This window comes from Oncorhynchus mykiss, chromosome 30 (genome assembly GCF_013265735.2).
Source record: "Oncorhynchus mykiss isolate Arlee chromosome 30, USDA_OmykA_1.1, whole genome shotgun sequence".
NCBI lineage: Eukaryota > Metazoa > Chordata > Actinopteri > Salmoniformes > Salmonidae > Oncorhynchus > Oncorhynchus mykiss.
The window spans coordinates 36,916,385-36,933,470 of NC_050570.1; the positions used below are offsets into that span (position 1 = coordinate 36,916,385).

A 17,086-nucleotide genomic window follows, 5' to 3' on the forward strand; every position below is an offset into this window, starting at 1 on the left:
AAACCTTAGAATGAAATGCGGAATATGAACAATGTATGATAATAGGAACCATCTATTCATAAACAGTATGTCCATACCAGCATAATATAGTTTAATTGGAAATGACTAGCTATAAAGCACTTGAGGGCTAAGGAAATTAAAAATTAAAAACAGAACAAGAGTTAAAGTAATGTTGAACAGACGGAATCATTTCACAGGTGTTTCCAGCCACGTGAAACATCCTTTACTTATCTGAAGTACACTGCCAGTACAGCATGTGGTAAAACGTTCCAAGTGACTCTTTTCACACTCGTTTCACAATATGGCACCTTGAACATCACCTTGCTCCCCCCTGGTGTCTCACTCAACATTTTGCTTTGTTCATTACACTTATGCTTGATTGACCATTTAGCGCTCGCGTCAATGTACAGTAGACTTCTTTGGTCAAGCTAAAGAATGAAAGCTAATCAACAAGTCATTAACATTCCCTTTATTGCATCAGTTGTGTGTGACAAGGGAATTTACAAAAAAACGGACATTAAAAACTGTCAGTCTGTGGTTAACTGTATACATATTGTACAGACGCAGTAAAAGACACGGCAACATAAGTTACTACTACTGCAAATGAGCCTTTCCCTCCAGTGAAAAGGTTGTGTACCAAATGTGGCCCAATGGCGCCATCAGGTGGATATTTTATGTAAATGAAAAGTTATCCACTTGGTTTCAATCAGTCTATCAAATGCAGTCTTTCTTGACCGCAATCAATGTTCTCGCCAACAGACACACTAATAACGCAATGTCTTTACCGCACATGTCTTGCCATTCAAAAATAAAAAGCCACATAAAAAAAAAAAATCTACCCATGATCCAAATGAACCCATTTTTGATTTCCCCCAAAGCAGTTCATATGTAGGTCAGGTAGTCGTCTATTTACAACGAAAACATTGGACAATACCTTAATGACACACAAACTCAGGAACAAATGCGTTTTCCACTAGTGTCTGGATAATATGCGCGTCAAAGATATACCAAGGGATTACAAATAACAGTTCAAATGTTTCAATAACAATAACATCTATATCATGTGTACTGGGTAGACGGAGCACTGGACCATTCACACAACCAGGGGCTGGACACGGGAGAAGAGAGAGGAGTGTGAGGGTGTCTGAGGGGGAAAGCTGTAGGACAGTCCCTGAGGGTTAGTGCACCCAGACTTTGGATCAAAACCCAAATCAAAGCCCAGGTTTCAACCAGATCTAGGCCTCAGTCCGCGTTCTGCCTGAGAATCCTCTTCTCTTCCTCTACGAAACTCTTGTCAGAGGTGGCCTGGCCCAGATCCCGCTTCCTCTTCTCCTTCTGTTGGAAGCTCTCTACCCTCCTCTTTTTTGCTGACACGGATTCCTTGTCTCCGTCCTCGTCTACAACAGGGAGAAAACAGCACGTCAGAATTGTAATTCAGAAATGAACTGAGATTGCATAGCCACCTACTGTGCTTAAGTCTTGCCTAACCAGCACCGATTTCCCCCCTGCTATAAATATCAAGTTACTGTTTATCAGAGCGGGAGAGAGAGTCATTATTTTCTGTATGACAGTCATTGAGAGATGTGCAGGCATAGATATAGAACCCAGGCAGATAAGCAGATACAACAGAGTTAAAGATGGTGGCGTGGCGTAAGTTCACTCCACAGTTTGAAATGTCTCCACTCGCGTCACAGAATTGCTAACTTCTCAGTGGCACAACTGGCTAGTACGTTGTCAACTGGCTAGTACGTTGTCAACTGGCTAGTACGTTGTCAACTGGCTAGTACGTTGTCAACTGGCTAGTACGTTGTCAAGCGAGCAGTAATGTCGGTTTGCGAGTCATTGGGCCCTGGCTCAAGCAGCTGTATGAACTTGTACAGTGTACCTTGGGTAGTACTAAATAAGATGGAAACTATACCACAGACAAAAAGGGGAAACCCAGACAAATCACAGGGGCTATAAATCTGAAGCATCCGTTTAGAACTTTGCCGCTAAATATTTACTTTACCCTTTCTAAAAGTTTTTAAAAAAATTGCATTGCTTAGGAGTGCAAGGGCGAATGTAAGTTTATTGGGTCGCATACACAGTTTAGCAGGTGAAATAGCAGTGCAATGAACTAACTAGCTCCTAACAAGGCAGTCGGATGTCAAACAATTACAATTGTACGAAAAATACAACAAAAAGCAAGATTAAGAATGGCGGGAACGAATCCAATTAACAACCCAAATAGCACTGTAGCAGTATCAAAACGTAATTATGCATACAGCACCAGTCAAAAGTTGACACACCTAGACAGTCAAGAGTTTTTTTTCCCTTTATTTTTTCTATTTTCTATATTGAAGAATAATAGTGAAGACAAAACTATGAAATAACACATGGAATCATGTAGTAACCGAAAAATCTAAATATATTTTATATTTGAGAATCTTCAAAGTAGCCACCCTTTCTTTGCCTTGATGACAGCTTTGCACACTCACAATCCAGTATATAAATAAATGGTGTGTATAAACCAAACAACCAAATACAATTTAGAGTAGTAGAAATATTAGAATAAGCTATGGTCGGGGATACAGTGACCAAACAGGAAGTGACCAGTGGTTCAATGTCTCTACGAGATGGGAAAGCAGCATTGGCTTTGAGTGCGTATGAGTGACTTTTGTGTGAGTGAGTGTGCATCACCTGGTATGCTGAGTGAGTGTGTTTCAGTAGTCGTTCAGTAGGCGCTCCCTAACAGAAATATGCAAATACATAATAAAACGCACCAATAGGATCTTGCTAGTTCTTGCTCGTTTCTGCCCATTTTTCTTCATTTGCTCCAATTTGAAAGAACACCAATGATAAATATTGGGTTAGTTATCAGTATTTTTGCCTATACTAAAGCAGGCCAGTCATACAGTTATTGTTTCCCCCTACCTGAATCTGATAGCTGTTCCTCTGTGGGCAGGAAGACAGCGTTGCCCATGTGAGGCTGTGGAGCGTCTTCTCCGTTATCCTCGTAGATGTTGGACCACTTTATGGCCATGTCCATACCTGGGGGAGCTCCCTTCTTGGGCTTCTCCGTTTCTGTGGCGTAACTCTGAGGAGGGGGCACCGCATTTGTCTTCCACATCTTGAACTCCTTGGCAGGCTGCAGGCAAAAGATACTCATAATCAACTCCCCTTTTACTGAAAAAAAAACAAAAAGGGTTCCCCTATTCATCGGTGCCTTAAGGGTACGGTTTACAATGCATGGGGTTATAATACAACACCTATCCGGTGTATGTGACAAAACATATACACTAAGTGGCCAGTTTATTAGGTAAACCTCATTCACAAAAATAGTTTGCGCCTACAGACAGTGAATCACGTGGCCTGCTATATAATGCAGGTAGACAGGCATCGAGACATTCAGTTACTGTTTGATTGAATGTTAGAATGGACAAAGCGAGTGACCTAAGCGACTGAGCGCTGTATGATCTGTGCCAGACGTGCCGGTTCTAGGGCTGTGGCGGTCACGAAATCTCATCAGCTGGTGATTGTCAAGCAAATAATTGCCGGTTGCACGGTAATTGATTGTTAATAAACAAATATTTAGCATCTCCTGGCTTCCTGGCCTACAAGCCACTGATGGAGACCTTTGGAACATCTACATTTTAAAAAGTCTAATAAATCCATGTAATATAGACTACATCTTCACAATACATCCATTATTTATTTTAGACAGGTCTAAATAAACATGATATTAAGAAAATGTTGTCTATTTCAGAAGAACAGACCACCATACTCGGAGTTGTCCTGAAATTAGGTCCTGATCTGGCTATGCCATTTGGCTGTAGGCTACACTCGTTCAATTAGCAGAAAAGATTTGATTAGAATTCCGTGGCATTATTTTATTTAATGAAGAATTCAATTGAACAAAGCTGAATAAAATAGAAAGGATATTTTCTCCAAACGATTTGAGGGAGTGCGCACATGCGGCTATTCTGTGTCGAGCAGTTAACAAAGAAATAGGTACTCCTATATGCTTAATTTAGAGTTGTTAATGTAACTTGTTGTTCAACAAATGTTGGGCTATGTGTTTGATTTTTAATATATTGTAAGGCTATATGATGCGACTAATGATTTGAAAAAAGTCGCTTGAAAAGGCATGAGCTCTGCTTTTTTTGTGCAGGCTGTACACACTTCATCAGTCTCTCATTCACAATTTGACAAGCACTTGATATTGCCTTGAATTTCCCGGTGGCATCCCCTTTGTGTGGCCATAACGTACCCTAAAACAATCCATGCCTTTTGTGGCCAGTAGCCGTTGTGCCCTTGGGCTCAATATAATAATTAGAATTCCCTTCTCCCGAGTGCTGTGTATTCAGAAGCATCTCTCACTCACATGGCTCTTTATCACGTGACTGGGTCTTTCTCACAGGCTACAAGTGAAGACACATGTCGAGGACGCAACTGCGTGCAACCTTATCCAATTCCGAGGCGCATGCTGAAGATATTGGAAATGTTCACATTTACTTTTCGTCAGCCAACAAGATGAGTAGGCCTAACAAACAGCAAAAGCACTAGCCTGTCAATCTACTATCATCCATAGTACAAAAGTTGACTTATTCCATTCTGTGCGAGGAATAAATATTCCAAACAGTCTGGGACAGTTGTGGGATGCGATAGATCCCAACTTAATACAACCACTAACATCAAAAACACTTTTTGGCGATACGATCATCGTTCTCGATTTGGCCAACCTAGGGGTGCAAATTGACTAACCAACACTCAGTAACTGGGCAATAAACAGCAGAACATTTTCCAAACTGTCAAATGACATGACTAACAGAAAATACTATCCATGTAATACAAGGAATGGACATTTTCATTAAGAGATTAATTTGAATGAAAACAAGCAACAATAGCAAGCCTATCGTCTAACGCTCAAAAGGCTAAAGCCTATTATTGAACACACAACTGCTGTAATGAAGCAGCTCATCAAACCTCCTTTTTCAAACATTTACCAAAATGCAATTCGCAGGAAAACACTGTTCTAAACAGTGCACTTAATACGAGCGGTTTCATATATGACAGAGATTAAAATTACTATCAGCAATTTAGAAAAAAAGAGGCTGAATCTAATAGCAACAACTAGGATGTGCTGCTAATATGACTAGGATTGTGCCATTGGCTTGTTGATATAAAAAAAAGTTGATATGAAAACGAATAGGAGAGAAATGCTGGTAATTGGCATGAGTAATCCACATTTCTACGGTTGGATTTTTGCAAAGCTACTTTGAAGCAAGGTAAGACATTCCTCATTATTTGAAGTCAAACGTTCAGGTTTCAAAGAATGATACTGCCTCAACCGTGGTAATGTGGTGGGTGACGAACTGATAGCCTGCCTACCGTTGACTATAGCTTATGCACTCGAATGGCGGGCGCGCTTTAATTCCGAGTTGAAACTGAGAAATAAAAATAGCTATTTTTAAAATTGTGGTCATCAAAAGAGGTTAACACGCGACTGCATTTAGAATTTGTTGCACAATGACTGGGTTTATAAAAAACACATTTCACTCTAGTACTAGCTTTTCGAGGAGCTGCTCTTAGGTGAAAGGCTATTCCGATCCTCAAACTAGTTTCTGTATGCTTTGTGCGTGTGATAAATAAGATACATGACGACTAATGACAATACAGTCGAGAAAATTAATTCCCACTAAAGTATGACCGGTCAAATATATTTTCAGCATCTAAAACCGATTAAAGGTTAAGATCCCTTGGCCAAACATTTATCTTCTAAAATGTCTGTGTCAAATCAAAATGATCTGCTCCAGCTGCAGGTGGTTCTTTTGAACATAGAAAATGCTCCTTTATTAAAAAAATAAAATGTTTTGCTCCATGAAGTAATCCAACAATATGTACGCCGCCATCTTGTCTATTTAAAATCTTCTCTCATTGATTGAGACAGGTGGGTCCACCCCAAAGTGTCTCGATCAATGAGAGAAGATCTTGCGCCTGAGAACGCCAAAGTAACCTGTTTAAATGACTATAACCCTGTAGCACTCACCTCTGTAGCCATGAATTGCTTTGAAAGGTTGGTCAAGGCTCACATCAACACCATCATCCAAGACACCCTGGACCCACTCCCATTTGCCCTAACAGATCCACAGATGACGTAATCTCTATTGCGCTCCAGTGGCATATATTCATGGATGCCAAGCTTCCCCCAAAAAACTGACCTAGAAAAAATAAATAAATAAATAAATAAATAAATAAATATATATATATATATATATATATATATATTTTGTCTGCGTTTTCATAATTTTCCTTCACTTTGCAAGAGGCTGAATGTATCTCACCGGAGAAACGGCAACCCTCTGTCTCCGTAGGCCATTATCTGATGCTATCTGGTCATAAAGAGTATGACATTGTTGCTGCCCGTAGCATTGAATGCAATGGAAGCCAGAGAGCATTTTGCCTCCCTTGTATAAAAAGTATAAAATAGCCAATAGCCAATCAGTATAAAATAGCCAGTCCTAGCACACCAAAAAAAGTGTCAAGGGAAGCCAGTTTGGATTTGGCTTCACTCCGATCACATCGAATTAAGAGAAATACGCAATTGACAGAAAGAACTTGAATTGTTGCATCTTGTTGTGTTCCTCCGGTTGCTAGCTAGCTAAAATTGACCCTTTCCTAAATTAGCCTTGTGGTTTTACTTAATTCTCCATACTGGCCAATGATTATAACGGCAATTCTGTTCCAACCATAAATTCAAACATTGTGCACCTGGACTGAAAGGATGGAAATTCAACATGTAGAAGGCTAATGTTAACTAGATAATGCAGGCCCATGAAAGGAAATTAGGCTAGCGAGCAAGCATTTTAGCCAGGAATCTTAGGAAAGCAAAAACTAAAAGCTTGTACTGTATGACAGAGTCAAGAACGCACACAAACACACAAATCAGAACCATGGACAGCCACCTCATCTTTAGCTTAAGTTCATTGGACTAAATTGTTTTTTTTGTTTCTTTTAGTTGTCACTGTAGACTAATAAGCATAGGTAATTTAATGATGTTGAAATGTTACAAGTTGAAATGGTGATGGAATAGTGGAGGTAGCTCCTGTTTTCTTTGCGACTTGCGCTAACTGTGGTTCTAAATCAATAGTTATTTAGTAGTCTGAAAATGTCAGGAAAAAAAACTACTTGCAGGTTATGTAACTGTAGGTTATGTAACTGTTTGTTCCATGCAATATGCTTTGTGGACTTCACCGGACAGAGGTTGCCATCCGGTATTGTGATGAAACAAAGGTGTGGTTTAATCTATTCAGATCGATGGGGCTGTAGTGGAGCGGGTCAAGAGCTTCAAGTTCCTCAGTGTCCACATCACTAAGGGATCTATCAAGGTCCAAACACACCAACACAGTCATGAAAATGGCATGACAACACCTTTCCCTCCTCAGGAAGCAGAAAAGATTTGGCATGGGCCATCAGATCCTCAAAAAGTTCTACAGCTGCAACATTAAGAGCATCTTGGCTGGCTGCATCACCACTTGGTATGGCAACCGCTTGGCATCTGACCGCAAGGCAGTACAGAGGGTAGTGTATACTGCCCTATATATCACTGGGTCGAACCCTCTGCCATCCAATACCTCTATACCAGGCAGAGGAAGGCCCTAACAATTGTAAAAGACTCCAGACACCCAAGTCATAGACAGTCCTCTCTGCTACCACACAGCAAGCAATACAGATGTGCGAAGACTGGATCCAACAAGACCCTGAAAAGCTTCTACCCCCAAGTCATAAGACTGCTAAATAGTTAGTCTGGGTAGCTATTTGGTTAACTATTTAACTATCTTCTTTGACCTTAACTCATCACATACATTGTTACTACCATTTACCACCTGTCACTTTATTCCTAGTTAAATGTACAAATCTACTTCAATTACCTCCTACCCCTGCACATCTACTCTGTACTGGTACCCCTTGTATGTACTGATGTATTTATTATTACGTGTTTTACTTTTCTACTATAATCTTTTCTTTGCATTGTTGGGAAGAGCATTTCACTTAGTCCACAAATGGAGGCATGCACATTGTTGGATTGCTTCATCGAGTAAAACATTTATTTTAATAAACGGGGCATTTTCTAAATTCTAACGAACCACCTGCAACTGGACACCGACATTAGAAAAGATACATGTTTGGCCGAATCGAGAACAAAGATGGTATCGTCAAGTTCAGCTTGGTCGAAAAATCTCTGCTACGCCAAACAGCACCTATCCTGTAACACTAATGGAGCATCACATTAGCCGTTACAATCTGCTAGCCTTTATAGCAGATGAGCTGGCAGTCAAGTAAAGCCTGAAAATCTCTGGAATAGAGCTTGCCAGTTGACGAGTTGAATCAAGCAGCACGTCAAGCAAAGTTGGTGAAGGCGAATGTTCTGAATGGACAACAGTAGTATCGAAAAACTGGAACAAAAAGGAAAGTGTCTAAAATTGGAGTGGAGGATACTTGTATGAATGATAATGATAATCATTTCTTGTTGGGATGCATTTGCTGAGTAAGAAAGCATATGTGGGAGACTCGTTTGAGGTGTCGAAAATGGTGAAGTATGCGCTCGGAAAAGTAGTCGGTCATAGTTACCAGGAGTGGTCTTATTTGGATTAATTGTATTTCCGAAGAACAGAGGAAGGTTGCAGTGAGAATCCAGACAACAGGTGGTGTGTTTTGAACTTCGGAGTAGAGCACCAGTCAGAGGAGTCATCTCAGGGGTGAAGACGGATGTTCAGGTTGAATCCCTGAAGAAAATTCCTGGTGTGGTTGGTGCCTGGCGTCTGACCCGCTGGGTGAATGGAGAAAAATAAGAAAGTCTGTCAGTCCTGTTGTTTTTTGATAAAGAGCAAATACCTACGCATGTGAAGCTTTGTTATGTAAGATACGCTGTAAGAGCTTTCGTCCCCAAACCATTGCAGTGTAAGAATTGTAAAGGATAGTGTGTGCAGATGGAGAGAGTATATTGAAGAACGGTGTGTAGAAGAACGACGGTGTTGCAATTGTGGTGGGGATCATGATCCCAAGTTCCTGGAGTGCCCTGTAAGGGTGAAGGAGATTGAGGTGGCAAATGTTAGAGCGGTCAATCAAATCTCCTATGTAGAGGAGATTAAAAGAATTGAGAAAACAAGTGATGCACCACAGCGTAGCTGCAAGTCAAAAGGTACCCTGTGTGTTAAAAATGTGGATTTTGTGGCGTTCATGGCCACAGTTACAAACTGTACAGCCCTAAAAATTGTCAAAGACCCAAGCCACCCTAGTCATAGACTGTTCTCTCTACTTCCGCATGGCAAGCAGTACCGGAGCGCCAAGAAATGTTTTTGGGACTTAATGATTTTAAATCTGAAGACTTGCGAGGGTTACTTGCGCCAGAAGACCAGACCTCCCAGGTTCCCCTTGAGCCTTTGTTGGGATGAGATCTGTTTTTTTTTATTAACAGAAAAAGTTTGATTTAGTTTATTTACTGTTAGTTTGATAGTTTTGGTATTTAATTGCATTTGTGGGAATCCTGTTTCCATCCCGCACTGTAGGTGGCAGAATGCACATTAAATTGTGTGATCGCCAATAGAGCAAAGAAGAACTCTCCAACTTGTAGTCCTAAAACACGGAAATAAATTAACTCTGGTTTGTTCAGACATCCCTATGGCAAAAAAGAGGGTTTGGGAATAAACGCAGAAAATTAAGTCTAAGCTTAATACAGGCTTAGGAGGTCGTATACGTTTTGTTATATGAGATAATAGAGGTCAGTTAACGAGACCTTTATGAATTATGAAACTTTTGTGATTTGTTTTTTATTACCACAAATTATTTTTTTTAAATCACAAAAAATGACGTTCGCTGATGAAGGTTATCTCACAGAACAAAACGTATAAGATCAAAGCCTGTGATTGCCACAGACATTTTCTGCTTTTATCCTAAACCGCCATTCATTTTCCTCATAGCAGCCTTTGTCCAAGGAACCATGGCGGAGTGTCTACAAAAATAATTACTTTTTCTCTCTAAACCTGTGGCAACACTGTAGTTTAGCTTGCTTGTAAAACTAACGTTATCTAGCTGGTAGAATACAGTACAGTGGTGTTTCACTGGCTAATGTAACACTACACTAACGTTAGCTACTAGCAGTAGCTGCTATATTGTTGTATCGCTGTGGGAATTAGCTGGCTACATAGCAACGGAATGCTAGCTAGCTTCGTATTTTTACAGTACCTCTTCGGGAGCCTTCACGGCGCGGCTCTCCCAATCTATCTGTTTATTCAATGGGTTGTACAGGAAGGATGGCTTGGCAACCGACTTGAAGAGCTCGTCGGGTTTGGGTAGAGGAGCTCCACTAACCGCCCGCTTGGTCCCGTGTTGGGGAGATTTGTTGCCGCTTCCAGTAGCATCGTCCTCCCCCTTTCCTCTCGATTTCTTCTGGCCCTGTTCATCAGAATCGCTGCTGTTACTATCGCTACTGTCACTCAGATCATCGTAACTCATGAAGTAATGGAAAGAGTCTGGTTTCTTCTTATCAACCATACTGATGAAATGATTACATTAGCTAGTAATACGTTGAATTTAACTTTAGAGCTAGGAATATAATGCCCTAGCTAATTAGCAAGCAACCTTGATGATTTTGCTGGTTACTCCATTTTGAATCACTATTGCCGTAAAATTTGTAATACCCTAAAAAGTTGTCGTAAAACTATTTTCTTAAAGGAGCAGTAGTCCCTTTTTCAAGACACTCAACATAACTTTGTGAACAGTTATTTTCCTCAAGCTCAATGCACAACCACATTGTATATTTACCATAATCAATCGATTACAGGAATGTCCACCAGAACTGTTGCCAGATAATTGAATGTTAATTTCTCTACCATAAGTCGCCACCAATGTCATTTTAGAGAATTTGGCAGTACGTCCAACCGGCCTCAAAACCGCAGACTACGTGTAACCACGACAGCTGTGGACCTCCACATTTGGCTTCGTCACCCTCGGGATCGTCTGAGACCAGCCTCCCGGACAACTGATGAAACTGTGGGTTTGCACAACCGTGGAATTTCTGCACAAACTGTCAGAAACCGTCACAGGGAAGCTCATCTGAGTGCTCAGTATCCTCACCAGGGTCTTGACCTGACTGCAGTTTGCCGTCGTAACCGACTTCAGTGGGCAAATGCTCACCTTCGATGGCCACTGGCACGTTGGAAAGTGTGCTCTTCATGTATGAATCCCGGTTTCAACTATAACAGGCAGATGGCAGACGGCTTGGCGTTTATTATGGCGTTTTGTGGGCAAGCGGTTTGCTAATGCCAACGTTGTGAACAGAGTGCCCCACGGTGGCCGGGGATTATGCTATGGGCAGGCATAAACTGAGGACAACAAACACAATTGCATTTTATTGATGGCAATTTGAATGCACAGAGATACCATAACAAGATCCGGACACCCATTGGCCCGCCTGTTTTGGTCCGCGGGCCGCCTGTTGCCGACCCTTGACACAGAGGACTCCATCTATTAAATATAGTTATGTTATATTGTATATTGTGAACATAACAATGGATTGAATGAGTACATTTTATACTTGTCTCTTATCTCAGGTGAGTCGATATTCACGTCAAATGATGTCATTCCCTTTCGACCACGCCCACAAATTGGTGAAATAAAATGATTTCCCATTGCAAAAGAGTCAACTTAGTTGCAGATTTTTTTGTTATACAGAAATAACAAAACATGCCGAAAAGCTGCTGTGTTGTTCAATGTACTTGTAACCAGGTCAAAAATCCCGACCTATGGTTCACAATGCTCCAATATAGCGAAATGGAGCCTGAGAGAAGAGCCCTGTGCGGCTTCAGGCTATTCGGTGTGGAAGAGTGGGAGATGTCAGGACCCGATGTCCAAGGAGGCCGACTACAGGGAGCTACAGTACGTGTATGTAAAACATTGTATCACACATAAGACATTTAGCTGGTTTAGCATAGTCTGTTTGTAACTCCAGTCACTACTGTATAGTTTGTTTATGTTGTTGGTCTTGGCTAGCCTAATATTCCAGTCTGCTCGTTTTAGTCAATTACAAAAAACGACATTTAAGAAAAGTACAAAAGATTACTTTTCAACATTGCCTGCTCCCGAGTGTTCTCACTATTTAGCAAAATGTAATATTGTAGGGCTTCCATCATGCCCCTTTTCATGATGGTCTAGGAAAATAAACATTTAAATGTGATTTATATGTTATGCAAATGTTCAGACCTCATGCACTTGCAAAACACATGGTCATAATCCCAAAGATTTTAAAAATAAACACACCTAAATATTTTCTGAATAATTTGTTCTCATGTTCATCTTCCAAGGCCATCCAGTTGTAAAACGATTTAAATTATCAAATATGCGACCACCAGGGAGCAATATAACACTTATTTTTGAATGTGTGACCGAGGCAAGAGACTGCTAGTACAGCCCAATCACTGTCTACTATATCAACCTCCATATCATGTACATATGTCTCTAAGAAGTCAACAGTTCAATTTGAGTTAAGTTTATTGTACAAAGTAGATGAAACGCTCAAATCAAGATGCAGTGTAAAAGTACTATGGCTGAGCTAGACTACCACTCTAACCAAACATCTAAAACAGAAATGGGCAACTCCAGTCCTTTGGGGCTGGAGTATTGTCAAATGTTTCCACCATCCCTAGCAAACAGTTGATTAAACTAATTGTATTCTAAACTGAAGATCATGATTAGTTGATTATTGGAGTCAGGTGTGTTAGCTGGGGCTGGGGATAAAGTGTGACACCAATCAGGCCCCTGAGGAATGGAGTTGCCCATCAAAACATGGACAATTCTTTACCCTTCTATGCAGTGGAAGATTTAGGCATAGGCAACATGGACAGCCACCCAGGGCGGCATTTTGCGAAGGGTGGCATGGGGCGCCCGCACAAAAATAAAAAATAAAATAAAGTATTCAATAAAAAAATATATAACTAAATATTCCGAATGGTGACATTTGTACAATCGGTTTTCTTTCGCTCATATGCACGTAATGCCAATGATATAATGTGACCGTGTGGGACTGCTGGTCAATTAACCTTGTCGGAGTTGGCACCCTGATTCTAGATTGTGAGCTAGGCAGTCTGGGAAGGTCTCCCACTCAGAAGTACGAGATGGGGAGGGGGCGGGGGTAGGTTGACCTCAGGTCTCCCCAGGGGGAGCGGGGGAATCTATCAAATAGCGCACCTCTAACTTTGTACTATACTATGCAATTAGTTGTGCAATTTAGTTTAGGTGTTTCTTGTTTGAAGTACAATAGTGTAATAATCAGGTTCTCTTTTTTGTAAGTGTGTTATTCTATTTGTGTATTTGTGTGATATAGGATTTGTGCAATTTAGTTTTATTGGTGTGTTTTTTGTTAGCAATAGTGTAATAATTTGATTATCATTTTTATTTGTATTTACATACTAATATTTGTTTGTATTTGTCTTTATGTCTTGATATTTATGAGTCTTATTGTTGTATATATATTTATATTGATATAGTTTTAAATATTACGATTAATTATTTGTGTTGTTGCAAATGTGTCACGTTCTGACCTTTATTTTCTTTGTTTTGTCTTTATTTAGTATGGTCAGGGCGTGAGTTGGGGTGGGCAGTCTATGTGTGTTTTTCTATGTTGGGGTTTTGAGTTCAGCCTAGTATGTTTCTCAATCAGAGGCAGGTGTCGTTAGTTGTCTCTGAATGAGAATCATACTTAGGTAGCCTGGGTTTCACTTTTGAGTTGTGGGTGTTTGTTTTCCGAGTCAGTGTTTGTCACCACACGGAACTGTTTCGTTGATGCACGTTATTTTTGTTTTGTTCGAGTGTTCAGTTGTTTTCGTAATAAATCATTATGGACACTTACCACGCTGCAAATTGGTCCGATCTATCTTACTCCTCATCAGAGGAAGACGACAAACATTACAGAAACACCCACCAACCAAGCACCAAGCAGCGTGGTAACCGGCAGCAGCAGCAGCTGCTAAAAACATAGGACTCCTGGACATGGGAGGAGATTCTGGACGGTAAGGGACCATGGGCACAGGCTGGAGAATATCGCCGCCCCAAGGCTGAGCTGGAGGCAGCGACAGCGGAGAGGCGGCGGTATGAGGAGGCAGCGTGGCTGGAAGCCCGAGAGGCAGCCCCAAAAATGTCTTGGGGAGGGCACACAGGGAGTGTGGCGAAGGCAGGTAGGAGACCCGCGCCAACTTCCCATGCTTACCGGAGAGAGAGAGAGGGACCGGGCATGCACTGTGTTATGCAGTGGAGCACACAGTTTCCCCAGTGCGTGTGCATAGTGCGGTACATTCCAGCTCCTCGTATCGGCCGGGCTAGAGTGGGCATCGAGCAAGGTGCCATGAAGCCGGCTCTACGCATCTGGTCTCCAGTGCGTCTCCTCGGGCCGGCGTACATGGCACCAGCCTTACGCATGGTATCCCCGGTTCGCCAGCACAGCCCAGTGCGGGCTATTCCACCTCGCCGCACTGGCCTGGCTATGGGGAGCATTCCACCAGGTAAGGTTGGGCAGGCTCGGTGCTCAAGAGCTCCAGTGCACCTGCACTGTCCGGTCTACCCAGTGCCACCTCCACGCACCAGCCCACGCACCAGCCCATCAGTCAGGAAGTTAAAGCTTGGTCGCAAATGGGTCTTCCAAATGGACAATGACCCCAAGCATACTTCCAAAGTTGTGTCAAAATGGCTCCTAATCTCAGCTCATTACCTGTATAAAAGACACCTGGGAGACAGTAACCTTTCAGATTGAGAGGGGGTCAAATACTTATTTACCTCATTAAAATGCAAATAAATATATAACATTTGTGTTTTTCTGGATTTTTAAAAATGTTATTCTGTCTCTAACTGTTCAAATAAACCTACCATTTAAATTTATAGACTGATAATTTCTTTGTCAGTGGGCAAATGTACAAAATCAGCAGAGGATCAAATACTTTTTTGCCCTCATTGTAGTTGGTGAACCAGGGGAGGCAGTCATTTGTGAAACCAAGGCTGTTGAGTCTGCCGAATTAGAATGCGGTGATTGACAGAGTCGAAAGCCTTGGCCAGGTCGATGAAGACGGCTGGACAGTACTGTCTTTTATCGATGGTGGTTTTGATATCATTTAGGACCTTGAGCGTAGCTGAGATGCACCTATGACCAGCTCGGAAACCAGATTGCATAGCAGAGAATGTACGGTGGGATTCGAAATGATCGGTGATCTATTTGTTGACTTGGCTTTCAAAGACTTTAGAAAGGCTGGGTAGGATAGATATAGGTCTGTAACAGTTTGGGTCTAGAGTGTCTCCCCCTTTGAAGAGGGGGATGACCGCGGCAGCTTTCCAATCTTTAGGGATCTCAGACAATCCGAAAGAGAGGTTGAACAGGCTAGTAATATGGGTTGCAACAATTGTGGCGGATAATTTTAGAAAGAGAGGGTCCAGATTGTCTAGCCCAGCTGATTTGTAGGTGTCCAGATTTTGCAGCTCTTTCAGAACATCAGCTATCTGGATTTGGGTGAAGGAGAAGTGGGGGAGGCTTGGGCAAGCTGCTGTGGGGGGGGGGGGGGGTGCAGAGGTAGCCAGGTGGAAAGCATAGCCAGCCGTTTAAAAACGCTTATTGAAATTCTCGATTATCGCAGATTTATCGGTGGTGACCGTGTTTCCTTGCCTCAGTGCAGTGGGCAGCTGGGATGAGGTGCTCTTATTCTCCATGGACATTATAGTGTCCCAGAACATTTTGGAGTTTGTGCTACAGGATGCACATTTCTGTTTGAAAAAGCTAGCCTTTTCTTTCCTAACTGCCTGTGTATATTGGTTCCTAACTTCCCTGAAAAGTTGCATATCGTGGGGGCTATTCGATGCTACTGCAGTACGCCACAGGATGTTTTTGTGCTGGTCAAGGGCAGTCAAGTCTGGAGTGAACCAAGGGCTATATCTGTTCTTAGTTCCATTTTTTTTAATGCGGCGTGCTTATTTAAGATGGTGAGGAAAGCACTTTTAAAGAATAACCAGTAATCCTCTACAGACGGAATGAGGTCAATATCCTTCCAGGATACCCGGGCCAGGTCGATTAGAAAGGCCTGTTCGCTGAAGTGTTTTAAGGAGCGTTTGACAGTGATGAGGGGTGGTCGTTTGACTGTGGACCCATTATGGACGTAGGCAATGAGACAGTGATCGCCGAGATCCTGGTTGAAGCAGAGGTGTATTTAGAGGGCAGGTTGGTCAGGATGATATTTATGAGGGTGCCCGTGTTTACGGATTTAGGGTTGTACCTTGAAGGTTTGTTGATAATTTGTGTGAGATTGGGGGCATCTAGCTTAGTTTGTAGGACTGTCGGGGTGTTAAGCATATCCCAGTTTAAGTCACCTAACAGTCCAAACTCTGAAGATAAATGGGGGGCAATCAATTCACATATGGTGTCCAGGGCACAGCTGGGGGCTGAGAGGGGTCTATCACATGTGGCAACAGTGAGAGACTTATTTTTGGAAAGGTGGATTTTTAAAAGTAGAAGCTCGAACTGTTTTGGTACAGACCTGGATAGCATGACAGAAGTCTGCAGACTATCTCTGCAGTAGATTGCAACTCTGCCCCCTTTGGCAGTTCTATCTTGCCGGAAAATGTTGTAGTTGGGGATGGAAATTTCAGAAATGTCGATGGCCTTCCTAAGCCAGGATTCAGACATGGCTAGAACACCATGGTTGGCGGAGTGTGCTAAAGCAGTGAATAAAACACACTTAGGTAGTAGGCTTCTGATGTTAACATGCATGAAACCAAGGCTTTGGTTTATCTAGGCTCTTGGTGTAAAATGTTGTCATGTGGAACGGCACATTATTTTGCAGGGGGGGGGGGCGTACGTTTATCAGCAATGTCATCACTGATAGAAAAAAATATGAATCCTTGAATAGATTTGTCTTTTGGCGAATATATTTGGCAAAAATTCAGATTATCACATGCAAAAGCCTTGGTGGGATGAGGTGATTATTCTAACGTTCAGCAGTAGAATACAACTGCAGTCCATTTGTATTCTACTGTCTCGTTTTTGCTTGAAGTTATTCGTCAACTGATATTTATG

General features: G+C 41.8%; 1 protein-coding gene across 1 annotated transcript; it reads right to left on the reverse strand.

Moving 5' to 3' along the window:
- Positions 1-363: 363 nt before the first annotated feature.
- LOC110521787 (UPF0690 protein C1orf52 homolog) lies at positions 364-10,666 on the reverse strand. The gene is made up of 3 exons (XM_021599652.2): positions 10,225-10,666; positions 2,914-3,127; positions 364-1,397 (listed from the first exon to the last, which is right to left on the reverse strand). Exons 1-3 carry the CDS (start codon positions 10,531-10,533, stop codon positions 1,243-1,245), a joined length of 678 nt encoding a protein of 225 aa, XP_021455327.2. The 5' UTR covers positions 10,534-10,666; the 3' UTR covers positions 364-1,242.
- Positions 10,667-17,086: the final 6,420 nt, after the last annotated feature.